This window comes from Myxine glutinosa, chromosome 8 (assembly GCF_964187855.1).
Source record: "Myxine glutinosa chromosome 8, kmMyxGlut1.1, whole genome shotgun sequence".
Lineage (NCBI taxonomy): Eukaryota > Metazoa > Chordata > Myxini > Myxiniformes > Myxinidae > Myxine > Myxine glutinosa.
In genome coordinates this window covers 1,376,595-1,391,858 of record NC_136268.1, presented here as the reverse complement: position 1 = coordinate 1,391,858, position 15,264 = coordinate 1,376,595, and the positions used below count along the sequence as shown (strand labels likewise).

At 44.8% G+C, this 15,264-nt stretch overlaps 1 protein-coding gene across 1 annotated transcript in view; it reads right to left on the bottom strand.

The window, feature by feature from the left end:
* The window catches only part of LOC137433081 (ATP-binding cassette sub-family C member 9), a 221,312-nt gene that overhangs the window by 101,780 nt on the left and 104,268 nt on the right, over positions 1 to 15,264 (bottom strand). The window contains exons 8-12 of the mRNA XM_078782848.1: positions 14,989 to 15,153; positions 14,650 to 14,805; positions 8,869 to 9,003; positions 8,617 to 8,779; positions 4,606 to 4,646 (exon numbers count right to left, since the gene is read on the bottom strand). Of these exons, the coding sequence (XP_078638974.1) occupies positions 4,606 to 4,646; positions 8,617 to 8,779; positions 8,869 to 9,003; positions 14,650 to 14,805; positions 14,989 to 15,153 (660 nt within the window). The remainder of the gene's footprint in view (positions 1 to 4,605; positions 4,647 to 8,616; positions 8,780 to 8,868; positions 9,004 to 14,649; positions 14,806 to 14,988; positions 15,154 to 15,264) is intronic.

Here is a 15,264-nt window from a genome sequence, read left to right as displayed (position 1 = left end):
TGATGAGAGTTGGAAATGGCAAATTTGATTGGTTAGGAGGGAGAGAAGACGAATTTGGTTTATGGGAGGAACGGGGAAGACAGTAGGGACGTTGTTGATGTGTAAAGTAGATGTTTATGGGTAGTGTTGTGTTTTGTGGATACAGTAAGGGGTAAGGGAGGGGCAATGTAGGTTACCTGGTGGGGGGGGGGGGCGTACGGTAGGAACGTACCTGTCTCACCTGGTTCCCATGTGCCCCCAGTGTGCATTACCTTGTATTGCGTGCACTTTTGCGCCCTTACCACCTTACTCACTTGTCTTCTTTTGTCTCCCACCTCCGAGGATCTGGCTTTGGGGCAGAGAGAGAGGAGAGAGAGGTGCTGGCTCCGCAGTTGTGGGCCTGTACTTCCGCTGCTTGCTGCCTGGATCGATACACCATATGGACCGCAATTTTTGTGGCCGCCCACAATGGACCGCAGTTCTTTTGCGGTCAAGCACCACCCGTGGATGGACCTCTGGGTCAACGTGGCACCTATGCCATACAGGTGAACCACTTTTAGTTGGCCCCCCTGATGGCCACAATTCAGAAATGGACGCGGTTGGCGCCTTTCTTTATTTCTAAAGAAGCCAGAAGGCCAAGTGCACTCCATGAAGGCAAGACCAGCGGCAGAACATCGGCCGGCTGCGACACCACCGGTGACTATGAACACTTTATTGGTGCACCGGATGGTGCTGACTGTGCGTAATGGGGTGGTGCTTTTGGTGCTTGGACGGGGTGCTCTGCACATTATTAAAGGCCGTAGGGCCACAGGGCACTCGTGGGTTGGTGTATCAATGCTGGCATGCGTGCTCTCCCTATGCATAACATCTGCATGTGTTCCTCAAAGAACAGGTCCTGGATCGTAGTGTAAATATCAGTGTTGTATAAATAATGCTCCCTACCGGCTGTATGTTTAGTTTGAGGATGCTTTCCGCGATTCGGTTATCCTGTGGGTGTGTTTCTGTTAGGAGAAGGGTGCAACGTCGCAGGGGGACATATTTACTCATTTGTGAACATCTGTAAAACTGTCGCACTCAGGGTTGAGTTAATAGTAGAGGGAACTACATCTGAGTGCCACACTAAAGTAGGTAAAAATTTATCGGGACGGGAAGCCCCGAGGTAGAGAAGGGTGCAGTGTTGCGGATATGGGATTTATCCATCCATATCCGCTTGTAAATATTCCCCTATTTCCTCAATACTTCCCAACTATCCCCAATCCCCCATTCCCTAGTCCCATTTTCTGTAAACAACACTCTGTAGACCCGACCTCCCCCTATTTCCCCCATTAAATGTCGTGCCCAGGTTCACCGCATCTCATGTAAGACAACTATAGGACATCTTGCTAGTTATTCTTAGTCTATATCAGTTAAGGACTCGTTTCCATTAATTCTGACCCTTCGTTGCACCAGAATGTGATTGTATGGCACCGTTAGGAAGTTTAAGACCTCCCAATACCTCCCCGCAGCTCTTCCTCACAGTTCAAAAACAACAACAACAACAACGAGCGCAGGAAGTGCGCGTCCTCACTTCGGCTTGGTTGGTAGGGGGTGTTGGGAGGGCACCAGGCCTTCCCAACGAGCCGCCATCAAACATGTGCTCGACGGGGTTACCAAATAGGGGCTCCCTGTCAGCTCCTCGTCAAGGGTGGAGCCCGGTAACCCCCGCACCCAATGGAAGCGGCGGACCGGCCCCAGTGGGGCGGAACCAACCAGCCGAGGGCGTGTCACTCCCCGCTGAGCATGCGCAGTGAGGGGGAGGTGACGTCAGATGCGCGCTGAGCTTGAAGCAAGAAAGACATCCCCTCCGAGCGCTGTGAGACCTCCCCGCATCTTCTGGACCGTGCTTTATCCTGTCCCCGAGCCAAGGTGCACCTTGTGCTATCGACCTACCTGTCCCTTCCTGCCATCAATCCCTGTGTAAGTCAGCCTTGTTCCGTTTGTCTGTGGTCTGTCTGGGATAAGATAAGACGGTAATTAAGTGCCCATCTCTTCTGTGTCTTTACCTCACTGCCTTGTAATCTACCCCTTTTCTCCACCACTGTAATTATACCCTCCTCCGGAGGTCTTGAGAACTGTACCCCTTGCGTCGTTTCCTCTTTCCCAGTCGTCGTGTCCTTTCTATCATTGATTTGGCATAGCGCGATTTGGCCAACGTCTGGGTGAATCGGGTGAGTTGGGGAAGAATCGGGGGAACTGTTAGGTCGCGGCAATACCACCGCTCGGTAAATAACATCTTTAACCGCGTCCGTAACAATATATATATATATATATATATATATATATATATATATATATATATATATATATATATATATATATATATACAGTGAAACCTTGACTTACGAGTTTAATTCGTTCCGTGACCGAGCTCGTAACTCAAATTGCTCGTATCTCAAATCAAATTTCCCCATTGAAATGCATTGAAATGCTATTAATCCGTTCCAGCCCGCCAAAAACCACACCAATTTTTTTTTAAATATACAGTATATATAAAAATATCTCGCGCTTTATATTTCACCTGTATGCAGCATACAAGTTGGCAGGATGGCCTGGACTGGAGGTACGCACACTTGACTCTAAAGTCTAAACTGTCCAGCCTGGGTTTGAATCCCGACCCAGCTATAACCTGTCATGGGTGAATCACAGGCAGGGTGATTCATCAATGTGTGTACCGCTAAACTGGGCGCCCCGTTTGCGTCCCATTAGTTGTTGGATGTTAAGGATCTCACCGTGTTTTCCACAAAGAGAAGGCGAGCTATCGCCGGCACTCTGAACAAGTTGTGGCCTGGCATGAACATGAAAACATGAACATGAACATGAAATGTTCGACATGAACATGAAATTTTCCGAAATAACCAAAATGCGAAAACAAAAATGCAGCGCTATACGACAGAGATACGTACTGTACTTGAACGGCAAGATAACCACGTGACCAGAACCTACCTGGCGGCGTAAACTCGAAATAACCAAAATGCGAAAACAAAAACGCAGCGCTATACGACAGAGATACGTACTGTACTTGAACGGCAAGATAACCACGTGACCAGAACCTACCTGGCGGCGTAAACTCGAAATAACCAAAATGCGAAAACAAAAACGCAGCGCTATACGACAGAGATACGTACTGTACTTGAACGGCAAGATAACCACGTGACCGGAACCCACCTGGCGGCGTAAACTCAAAATAACCGAAATGCGAAAACTAAAATGCAGCGCTATACGACAGAGATACGTACTGTACTTGAACGGCAAGATAACCACGTGACCGGGTGGCGAAAGCTCGTAACTCGGATCTCGGCTCGCATCTCAAAGCAATAAACTGCCGGAGCGACGGCTCGTATCTCGAAAAACTCGTAAGTTGGGGCACTCGTAAGTCAAGGTTCCACTGTATATATATATATATATATATATATATATATATATATATATATATATATATATATATATATATATATATATGTTGGAACCCATCTGTGGATCGGTCCCATCGGCCGATGGGTCTGCGCCATCTGCGGATGTGTTGTTCACCTTGAAGGAATGTGTTGACAGAATGGTGCTCTTCAATCAGGTACACAGTCATTGGAATTACATGTGGTAGGAATTTAACAGAGATGATTTTTAACACAAACAATACAATACGTTAAACAGAATTTACGGATACATTACGGATACAATTACGGATACAATTTACGGAATACGGATACAATACGTTAAACAGAATTTACGGATACAATACGGATACAATTACGGATACAATTTACGGAATACGGATACAATACGTTAAACAGAATTTAACAGAGATGAATTATGATGCATACACATTCCTTCAAGGTGAACAACACATCCGCAGATGGCGCAGACCCATCAGGCGATGGGTCTGCATTGTCATTTCTCGTGCATCCACAGATGGGTCAGACCCATCGGCCGATGGGACCGATCCACAGATGGGTTCCAACATATATATATATATATATATATATATATATATATATATATATATATATATATATATATATATATATATATATATAGATATATATATAGATAGATATATATATATATATATATATATATATATATATATATATATATATATATATATATATATATAGATATATATATATATATATATATATATATAGATATATATATATATATATATATATATATAGATATATATATATATATATATATATATGTTCAAACCCAATTACTGTGACGTCATGATAAAATTAAGCAATATTATCAGAAATAGACCAAAGATTAAACAAAAAAAGTTAAATAGACCATGGATCATCCACATGGTCCCCTCGGTGTTTAAAGGCAAGTGAGGGGTACAGACGATGAAAGCCATAACAGCATCAACTATTTTCTCAACAGCACAAGCTTCAAACGGTGGTATGGCGATATGTTATATGCAGTCTTCATTTTTTACATTCTTCCTGCCCTGCAAGTTTATTGCGGCCTGACACGAAGACGAGTCAGAACGGCCTAACAGAAGCCGCACGACCTCGCCAGGGCCATTCCAGGCAAAACCATATCATGAGCCACAAAGGAATGTTTCATGAGCTGTAAATAAATACTTACAGTCAAAACAGCCGCGATGGGAATAGCTGCATTCAGGAATACTAAAAACAGGGACAAATGTTAGAGAGAGGAAGGGAGAGAGAAAAATCATGAGTGTTAGACATACAAGCAAAACGAACAGATGTAAGGGCTACATTATTGAGAAAGACAGGTAGGGCAAAAGTGATCTTTAGTTGCAGTGTTAGGAAGTGAGTGCAATGGTGTTTTTGGCCTCACATGAAGATTGCTCTTGTTCAGTTGTCAAAGTGAAGGGCTATTATGTCCTTGTGCAACACAGCTTAGCAGAAGTAACAAGGACAGGTCTATAAAATGTGTCTGCGATGCCATCACAAAACGCACTCTGCTCGTAGTAAATTGCTTCTGCGATGACCTATACAAGCCTCTTCGAAACTCACCTGTTGAACTCTCAAGTGTCAAATTGATCAGCGTCGTAATTGTATTCATCATAATGCTGATTTGTCTAAATATATCTCTGCAGTATTCCTCAAAATAAGCTCGCATTTGTGTCACATGTGCTGCTATGGTGATCTAGTGATGCTTCAGCCAGCCCAGCGCCAGGAGAGGTGACTGCAATGTCAACCAGACTGCTTTTCTGAAGGTAAGCTACATGAAGAAGGGTAGCCATTTTGTTGGTAAACACAACATTACATTTGAACACACACAGGACGGCAAGCTTCATGTTCCAGCCAAGGGCCTCCTCCATAATGTCGAGTTCCTCCTGGCAATTAGTAAAACACCTCTGTGTAATAAAACCCGGGTATAAAATTCATCATCAATTAAAACTTCCAGGTAATGTATATTTTGCTTTAATCGATCACAAACATTGCCTAGTTTTTACATTTTGCTATATTTTATAGTTTGCGTGAGTAAATTGTTCTTATACCGTTTCCAAAATCACATATTTTCCAAATTTCCACAAGCCATCTCTTGTTGAGGAACCAATTCCCATGGCTGGGAGGTGTTTATCACGTGGTACTTGCGTGGTGTTGGCCTGTGACAAATTACCCGATCCCAGGAAGCTGCCAAGAGACATTCATGAGCGATGAAAGTGGGATGCTTGGCATGGTCTCAAAAGCTTCCATTTGTAATTTTAGAAATGTAATTGCTGAAAGTCTGCTTATAATTACAAAATTACAAGCTGTTCATTCTGAAAATAAGCACATGATGACGATTGTCATTATCCCACAAATGACAATCAATTTTATGTCATGTGATAAGTTATTGATAAAATCATGTTTGAAAAAAATATATTTATAAACATCTGTATATGTGTTTGTATATACCGTGCCAACCAGACCAGGTTGGAAAATAACAATTTTACTATAATTCACCAAATGTCTGAATGTCTGTCTGTCCGTCCGTTCCCAGGTACCCCAAAAACGGCTGAACCAATCGCAACGAAATTTTGGGTGGATAATCCTGGGACCTCTTGGAGTAAAATACCCTATATTGTTTTCCCAATTTTCCAATTTACAATTTTTCCAATTTTCCAGTTTTTCCAAACACGATGGAATAATATTTACCGATATGAAGTGATGTGGCTTTTATTGAAATTCTACAAATACTGTTTAGATTTTGATGATTTGCATGTGATATGATTTAACGGATGTTTATATGAATCGTTTAAAATTAAAAAAAGCCTTCAATTTCTAATATTTTGCCTTTTTATTTGGGCCTCCCAATTGAAGCCCCACCCGTAGGCCAGGTACCGTTGCTAGTACATACAATGCGCAGGGACATGAAATTCACTGTACATGATGTGCAACATGCGCAGAGTAAAACGAGTGTTCATTTACGTCCATAAGGTGTCTAATAAATAAAAAAAGATATTAGCACAGCTGACACTAGGCCGAGGCTTCAGACTTTGGCACGCTCACGAGTCTGCACCGTCGAGTAAACTGTTCCAACTCGTCATTTTTGACAGGCTCATTACTAGTATATACATATCCAATTAGGGTGCGTCAAACGTCCCATCTTTGAAAAATATTCTTATATACATCTCGTCAAACTTTTTGTTTGTTACACTAGCCCCATTTAGCATTTCTGTAAAATATTTCAGTTTTTCGGTTTTGTTTAGACCCCCTACCAGGATCGGGAAAATCAGGTACCCCCACTGATGGGCCACTTTGTCCAAATGTGAGGTTGGTCGACAGGTTGGCAGGAGTGCAATCCGTGTCTTCTTGCGCTATTTCTGGTTCCTCACCGCCGAGCTGGTCCCTTTTTTACACTGTTCAGCGACCTACTTCCGCCGCAAGTGCGGGGTGATTTTTGCCTTCGACACGTGCGAACTCAGTCCAGACAATGCTCTCCTGGCTCTTCAAGAGCAGTTCAGCACCAGATTGGCAAGCCAAAGTTCCCGGCATCAGTCGCGCTGTCGTCGACTCTGGTGGACTTGACGGAACCTGATTCGTGGTTTCTGTTCGAGCTGTTCCAGCTTGACCCAGCATTTATCCAGATCAGAGTGAGTGAGTGACTGGCCGACCTCCTCTGTGTACTGTGCATTCACTCAAGCTTTTCGGTCTCACGATCTGCCATGATCTTTCCTGAGAAAAACACATTTCCAATCTGGCCTCCAAAGCCAGTCACCACCTGCGCATCATCCGTCGTGCAAAGTCCTTCCTTGGCACACCTGAGCTCCTCACCACATACAAGGCTTTCATCCGCAGCTCAATGGAATACTGTTCCCCCCTCTGGGCCGGTGCTCCTGCCTCAAACCTAGCTCGGCTTCACGCTGTTGATACCAAAGCTTTCAGAATCATTGGAATGTCCCGCGATGAAGTTGATTCTGAGGGCCTTTCACTCACTCACCTCAGGCAGGTAGGTGGTCTTTCCGTCTTCTACTGACTCCTCTCCGGTCTAGCCCCCCCCCCCCCCCCCAGCTCTCTCTGTGCTCTGTCCCCCAAATATTCCTACAGGTCGCACAAGATCTGCCAGTAACCCTCTTCTGGTTAAACTGCCAAAATCAAGACTCTCTGCTCACCTTCACTCCTTCATTCCTCTTTACTCCCGCCTCTGGAACAAACTCCCTCACTCTCTTCAATCCCACTCCTCCCCCCAGGTCTTTAAAACAGCTGTTCACCACCATCTCTTATCTTCCCCCATCCAAAACCTTGATCTTTTCTACCCCCGTTAATTCACCCGAGATCCACTTTTTTGGAAATTCCGACTTCTTTCCTGGAAGTCCTATCAGCGTCCATGTGTTTTATACCTCTCCCACCCCACACCCTCATTCCCATGCCTCATCCCCCCAAGCCCTCTCCCTCCCACAGATCTCCCGATGTCCCTGCTCTCAAATGTTGTACTTGTGTGCTTCCATCTCTCTCCCCATCTTGTCTTCCGCTCCCTTTATCTTATGTTTTTATGTGTCAGTTTCTCTTTTTGTGATTAATTTTAGCTCTTACATGAGTCTCGATGTTATAAACAAAAATTAAAAAAATCAGCGGCTAAGATTCGAGCAATCAACGTTACAAATGACTGCGCCGAGATCGAGATCAGATATTTCACGAAGAGTGTGCTTCGGCTCAGCACAACGGATGATTAACATTGGACCTCATCCATAATTGCTGTGGTGGCGCCACAAGTCAATGGAAATTAGATTGATCATTTTAGGGATATAACTTGAATAATATAGAATTTTAATTTCACAGGGACAGGAACTTTATAGAAACTATGACGCCCCCTTCCTATATGTTTTAGGGACAGAACAGATCATGTTATTGTTAATGAACAGATATAATGATAAAGAGCAGTTCAAAGGTATCAGAAGAAAAAGCAGGAAATGGTGGAGACGGTGATGTTGACCCAACAGCCGCTGCCCCGAAGCATGACTAGCTTGTCGGTGGTGTTTGCACTTCCGTAGTGAGGGTGTCCATCGGGGTCATTAGCTAGGCCATGTTGGCCCTGCTGTGTGATCTTCACAATGTATGCACAATTTATTGTAAGTTTGGCCAAAAAGCAAAATAATTGAATTATTTGAAAGTGTGAGCATCAGTGCAGGTCGACATGCCGTACTTGAGAGGGCTGTGTATAACGCAAAGGTCTTTAGGCTCTTCAGCTCCTCGTTCCTCATTTTCTCAATGTTTGCGCAGAAGATGTTCTCCCAGGCATAGAGTTTCAGCAGTTTTATGCCTTTGAGCATCTCACTGGTCTTCATAAAGCGTTCATTTGAGTGTTCCTGTGCAGAGTACCCACAACACATGCATGTGATGCAACAGGTAAAGAATGTGGTGCTATGCCAGACCATTATGGACATTGTATACCCACCAGGGTGCACTTCTGCACCTCGGCGAGCTTGGTAGCTATGAGGTACTGTGCCGGCGCCAGTACCGCAATGACCGTGGCTCCAATGAGTGCGCTCTCCCCAAGCTGACAGTAAAGCAAAATCACACCCATGATGATCTGCAGGAGAAACAACAGGAACAATTACAGTCACTGATTATTCTTTTGTTTTCTTTCGTATTCATTCGTCTCCTCTCTGGCTCGAGTCTTTCTTTCACTCTAGTCTTTCTTTCTTTGGCTCTAGTCGTCTTTCGTCCGACTTCTCTCCGGCCTAGCCCCCCCCCCCCCCCCCAGCTCTCTCTGTGCTCTGTCCCCCAAATACTCCTCTACAGGTCACACAAGATCTGCCTGCAACCCTCTTATGGTTAAACTGCCAAAATCAAGACTCTCTGCTCACCTTCACTTCTTCATTCCTCTTTACTCCGGCCTCTGGAACAAACTTCCCCACTCCCTTCAATCCCACTCCTCCCTCTAGGTCTTCAAAGCAGCTGTTCACCACCATCTCTCATCTTCCCCCATCCAAAACCTTGATCTTTTCTACTCCTGTTAATTCACCCCAGATCCACTTTTCTGAAATACCGACTTCTTTCCTGGAAGTCCTAGCAGTGTCCATGTGTTTTATACCTCTCCCCCCCCCCTCCCCCCCACTTCCCACACCTCCTGAGAACAATGGACGTGACGATAAATAACTAAGGCTCCTAAATCGGGAACCCGCACACCTCACTTCGAATACAAACACAGGGAAGAATATGAAAATAAACGTTTCGTTTATTTTTCGTTTATGTGTTTGTGAATGCGAGCTTATCTCAGTCTGAAAGGATCGTCTGGCTCGAGCGCGTCATCTGACGCAGCACCGGTCAGCAGGAAGTAGGCCTCATTCCGCCCCCGTTCACGCTCCACCAGGGCCACGAATGCTGCTGCACGCCAAGCCTCGTGTTCCCGCGCGATTGTTCGCGAGGTCTGTGCGTGAATGCCGGGTAAGAGAATCGTCAGTGCGCCAACGTCCTTCCAACATCCAATGAGCGAGGGTCCAACCAGGTGAGGTCCAACACAAGAGAAGGTCCAGCGCAAAGGGACAGTCCACAAGCAAGAGGGCAAAGGGAAGAGAGAAAATGTGACGTGACGTCAGCCCTCCTCCCCTCCAACCAGCACGGCACCCCTTGACCTCTCAAATCTTCCGATCGCGTTGGTGTCCTCTCATTGGCCAAGCGCTTTTTGCCCTTCGTGTCATGCCATCGGTCAGTGGCCAATCAGTGTGTCACTCCATCCACCAATCATGTGGAAGCTTTCTGCCCCTTCCCTGACCAATCACACGTCCTTCCATACTCTCCAATCAGCGACCTGCTCTTACTCACCCTTCCCCCCTGCCAATCGAGAGTCCTTCTGGGCGTGGCTCTCACCCTGCCAGGTCGATGTCTGATCGCCATGGTGTACCACTGCGCGGCCGCTTGCTGTCTGCTCTTCCGGTCAGTTTTATCGTCTTGTGTCGGTGGGGGGACTTAATTAATGCGTGCGCTAATGGGGCTAACTAATGTATGTGATGTCTTGCCATAAGGGACAACGGATAAATCACAGAGGTTTGACATACCGGGGAGTTAGCCTAATCCCTATTCTACCTATCACCCGATCATCCTCGTATGATCACATGTACACACTTAATCCAACATTCGGGCTACAGAACTTATTACATTGAGATTCCCTATCCCAACAGACGAAGCACCTACCTACGCAGATCTACCTGGATCTATATATGCCCTACCCAACCGACATAATAGTATTTTAAATCTATGGGGTCTAGTTTGTCCCAATAAGGAAGACACCTCCTGAAGCCGGAAGTCCAGGGTGTGTAACAGAACACAGGTGGATGCAGCATGTCTGTTGTGGCATTGAAGGCTTTGACAGCAAAGACAAATGAAAGATCTTAATCATTAATTAAACTCGTACAACAGTACACTTTGACATCTCAAAACTCTCCAAGTGATGGTCCCGCAAGATTAAACCATGTCCAAGGTCCATTCAACCAGCCAGGTCAGCATTATCTGTACTCTGTGTCTGTTAGGTATTTGCCTTAATCATTCAACGGTATAGAGACCAAATCAGCTACACAGGTTCAATCAAGCTTCAGGATGACCTTTGGAAGGCAGACACCTTCGAGAAAAACGATTTGTGAGTGGCACAAAAAGTTTGTAGAGACGGGTATCATCATGCAGGGGAAGGGGGCAGGCCGGCCAAGCACAAATGGTCAGGATGTTGACCGCGTTCGCCATCTGTCATCTGTCATATGTTGAATGTTGAACACGTTTGGTAGTCGTTCAAGAGCAGTCCCCACAAGTCCATTCCGAATTCCTGCCATTCAGCTGGTGCAGGCACTCAAGCCAGTCGAGTGGTGTGGCCTAATACCGAACTGCGTGACCCTAACTGAGTCATTGGGCCGTTCTTCTTTGCTGAAGCCATTAACTCTGCCATTTACCTGGATATATTGGAGAACTTTGTACTCCCACAATTGGCAGACCTGCCTCGTGGGGGTGGTGGCCAGGCAACCAAGTGAGGACAGTTTAACCAAGGGTAAGTGTTGAGAAGTTAATAGATTGATGCAGATAACTAACTGTTCTGCCACAGCAGACAAGAGGGACATGGTGGTTAGGAAGAGGTTTCTGAGAAATGGAAATGTCGAAACACCCATTCACCTTATTGCCAAATACCGTTTTTTTTCTCCAATCTTCCCTATGTACTTATCCTTGATCTGTGACTTTATACTAGAAATACCTCCATCATCCCGAGCCCACCATGGGATCCTGCTCATATTGCTGCTAGCATTTGAGAAGGGTCACATAGCTCTATGTTTGTTTGACTCTGGAAAATCATCTTTATCTCTTTGCTGATGACTCCCGCCACTGCCATGAAATCCCTCATCCTTCAGATAGGCAGGCAGCAGCCTTTTCCCTCTCTTCATACCTTGCTAGAATCACGAGCTGGTCCAACACTTCAAATCGGTCTTTCAATCCTGAAAAGTCTCACACTCTCACTCTGTCTCTGCGAAAAGATCGCCTGGTGAACCCTACCATCTACTTTCTGAACAATGCTCTTCAAGAAGTTCAGTCACTCAAAGGTTTGGGCCTCACAATCAGCTATGATCTTTCTTGGGCTAGCCACACATCAAAGTAGGCCTCCAAAGCCAGTGGACGACTTCGCATCGTCCATAGTGCAAAGTCCTTCCTTGGCACATCTGAACTTTAATCTGCCTACAAGGCCTTCAACAGCAGCTTTATGGAGTACTACTCTTCCCTTTGGGCTGGTGCCCCTGCCACATACCTAGCCCAGATTGATGCCATGGAAATCAAGATCCACAAAATCAATGGAATCTGAGTGGCCGTTCTGTCTTCTCTTGGCCCATAACTTTCACATCGCAGACAGGTGGGTGTTCTCTTTGTCTTCTACTGCCTCCTTTCTGGTCTTGCACCCTTTGCCATCTCTGTGTTCCATCTCCCCCATTCCATTCCCCCGTGGGTGCACATGGTCTTCTAGTAAACCCCTTCTTGTGAAACTCCCAAATCCAGAATCACTGCTCACCTCCATTCATTGACTCCTCTTCCCCCCCCCTCTCATCCCCCTCATGGAACCATATTCCTCAGTCTTTTCAATCTCATTCTTCCCCTCAGGGCTTAAATCAAGATGGCTGTTTGCCACCATCTCAGGCTGTTCCCTATTTACAACCTTGATATTCTATAACCCCCTACCCCATTAACCCTCTCGAAGCCCACCTCTTTTCCAGTTTTCAGTTTTCCCTTCCACTTTTGCAGCTGTGGCTTCCCCGTGCTCTCATTATTCCCTACGTCCCTTGTTTCTCCAAGTCCTCTATTTTGTCCCTAATGCCTGCTGTTAGTGTGTCCCCTTCCTCTTCTCTTTCTACTTTTCTTTTTTGTTCCGTTACATCCTGGTCTGTTTTGTGTTCTTGCTCCTCCACAAGCCTCAACATTGTATACAATTTTTATGGCATAGCCCATAGGGCATAGCTGTCTAGAACAGTGTTTGTCTGTCCGTATGTATGTCCCCTCAAACGTACACCAATCAGAGGTGAGGATCTGGTCACATGACAGGGGTGATGTGATGTAATTACGGCGGTAAGGCGGCTGACTCCACACACCGCCATTTTGATTCCTATGCCTTAAGGCCGGACATATCGTTGAACCTGTCATATATCACAATCACCATGCTCTACCTTTACGTTTTTCATTCAGTGTGAAACACAAACAAACCGATTGTTAAAATGATCATCAAATATCGAAAGCATCAGCGTTATGGTCTTTGAACGACACAGTACGTAAAGGCCTTATGCTCCATGCCTTCATATTTCATTCCTCACCTTCAGGCCGCTTCGGGCAAATTAGCCCAGGTTTCTTAATACAGTAGTATCGTTTTCGTAATAACAATAATAACAATAATTTAGTAAATATAATCGTAACACTGCAATCCCTTTGTCGTGACTGAAAAGTTACTAGATTGAAGCGGTGTATGGTTGGTTCAATGTTGACTCGAAACATATAGAACAAGAACGAGCAATCAGAGATTGCAGACCGTCGCTAGGACGTGTTTTTGGTGGTTTTTAAGGCTTTTGTGTTAAAACAAATATGGCGGCCGAACCACGTAACCAATGACGTCATCATTATTTTTTTTCTCCACCAATTTATCCATAGATTACGCTCAATAAATTTCATCTTGATTGGATGAAGTTTTGTACTCGTCGAATTATGACGTCATAATGGAGGCACCTATGACATCATCGTTAACATATTTTATTCAGACAGACAAACAAGTACAAACAGACATTTATTCAGAAATGTCTGAATAATGTCTTTTATTCAGACAGACAGACAAACAAACGGACTCAAATGCAATACCCTCTCCTCTGGCGAGGATAATAAACCAACCACCGTCTCAATGTAATCTCTTCGTTTCCATGGCGACAGACAGCTTAGAGACTTAGAGTACTTCAAAGTAATTTAATACTTACATTATTTGCTAACTGGTATCTCCACCCAGGTCATACTATCCTCTTCAACTACAGTATCAAACAAGACCGGCTAGGCCACTTTTAGACTCGAGGTCTTGTTTTTCTAACTATTTTGCAGACATCTCTCTTTTATTACCCTGCGCTCGCAAAGCGAAAAGCGGGGGTTAAGCATTCGATGCGTACATGTGCCGTGTGCCATACGTGTCTGCATTTAAAAAAATCATTTTCTCGGCAACCATTGGTCCGATTGACATGAAATTTTCACCATAAGAACGCCTCCTTGTGTAAAATATTTTAATGATAATCATGACGTCATAGGTCATGTGGAACAGGCGCCATCTTGGAAAAAATGAAAAATGTTGCACCTCTATATCTCCAAAACCGCTGCACGGAAAAAATTTAAACATCATCGTCAAGAACTCCATATGGGGAATAGGTGTGGTTAACGATGACGTCATTGGTGCCATAATTATGATGTCATAATTCGACAGGGACAACACTTAGTCTGATCAGTTTGAAATGTATTAAGCGTGATCTATGCAACAATTATATTAGAGAATATAAATGTATGATGTCGTCGCTCACGTGGTCTGGCAGCCATATTGGATCAAAGAAAAAATAAATGTTCAAAAACAGAAGAGTTGGCTCGCAATAAGTTGACTGCGCAGGGTAAGTATTCTATGAATACCATCTAGTTTCTTCCTTAGGTATGTGGTTAGTCCAACCAAAATAGCTAAAATAAACCAGGGCCTTACCTGGACAGGCATTGCCCAAAGGTTTGGGCAGAGGAAGAAAAACCACATGAGTTGGTTTGTATCTATGGCCACAAGGTTGCAGATCTGGCCAACGGTCATTTCTCCCATTGACATATTAGACGTGGACAATTGTAGTATCTTATTGTAGATTGTGGTCTGTAAGCACACAAGGCCTTTCTGGTTAAGAAAAGAGAGGACAGAGAGAGAGAGGAGGGGAACACAACTACTGATGGAAGGTGAAAGTGGGATAAGGAAGAGCAAAAGGTGGTGTTGGGAGAGGACGAGTAGTGGGGGGAGTGCAAGGACACACAGGTGAATTGAGAAAAGAACAATCTTTACCTGGATGGCTCCTCTCAAGTTAATTCCGGTCTCGATGGCCACGTAGTAGGAAGCCTGCAGAAAGGTCCTCTGCAGTATCAGCGCCAGGAAGAGCAGCAGAGAGAGGACGTAAGGACTCGCCACAAACTCGTGCGACGAGATAAAATGAACGCCAAAAAACTGCTCCTGTGGGATAGTTTGGACCTTTAGTTTAACATTCTCAGGAAGCAGCCATAGGTCATTTCCCCCCATGATGCCTGTGAAACACCCACATGCTCTACAATGGTGCTTCAAGTT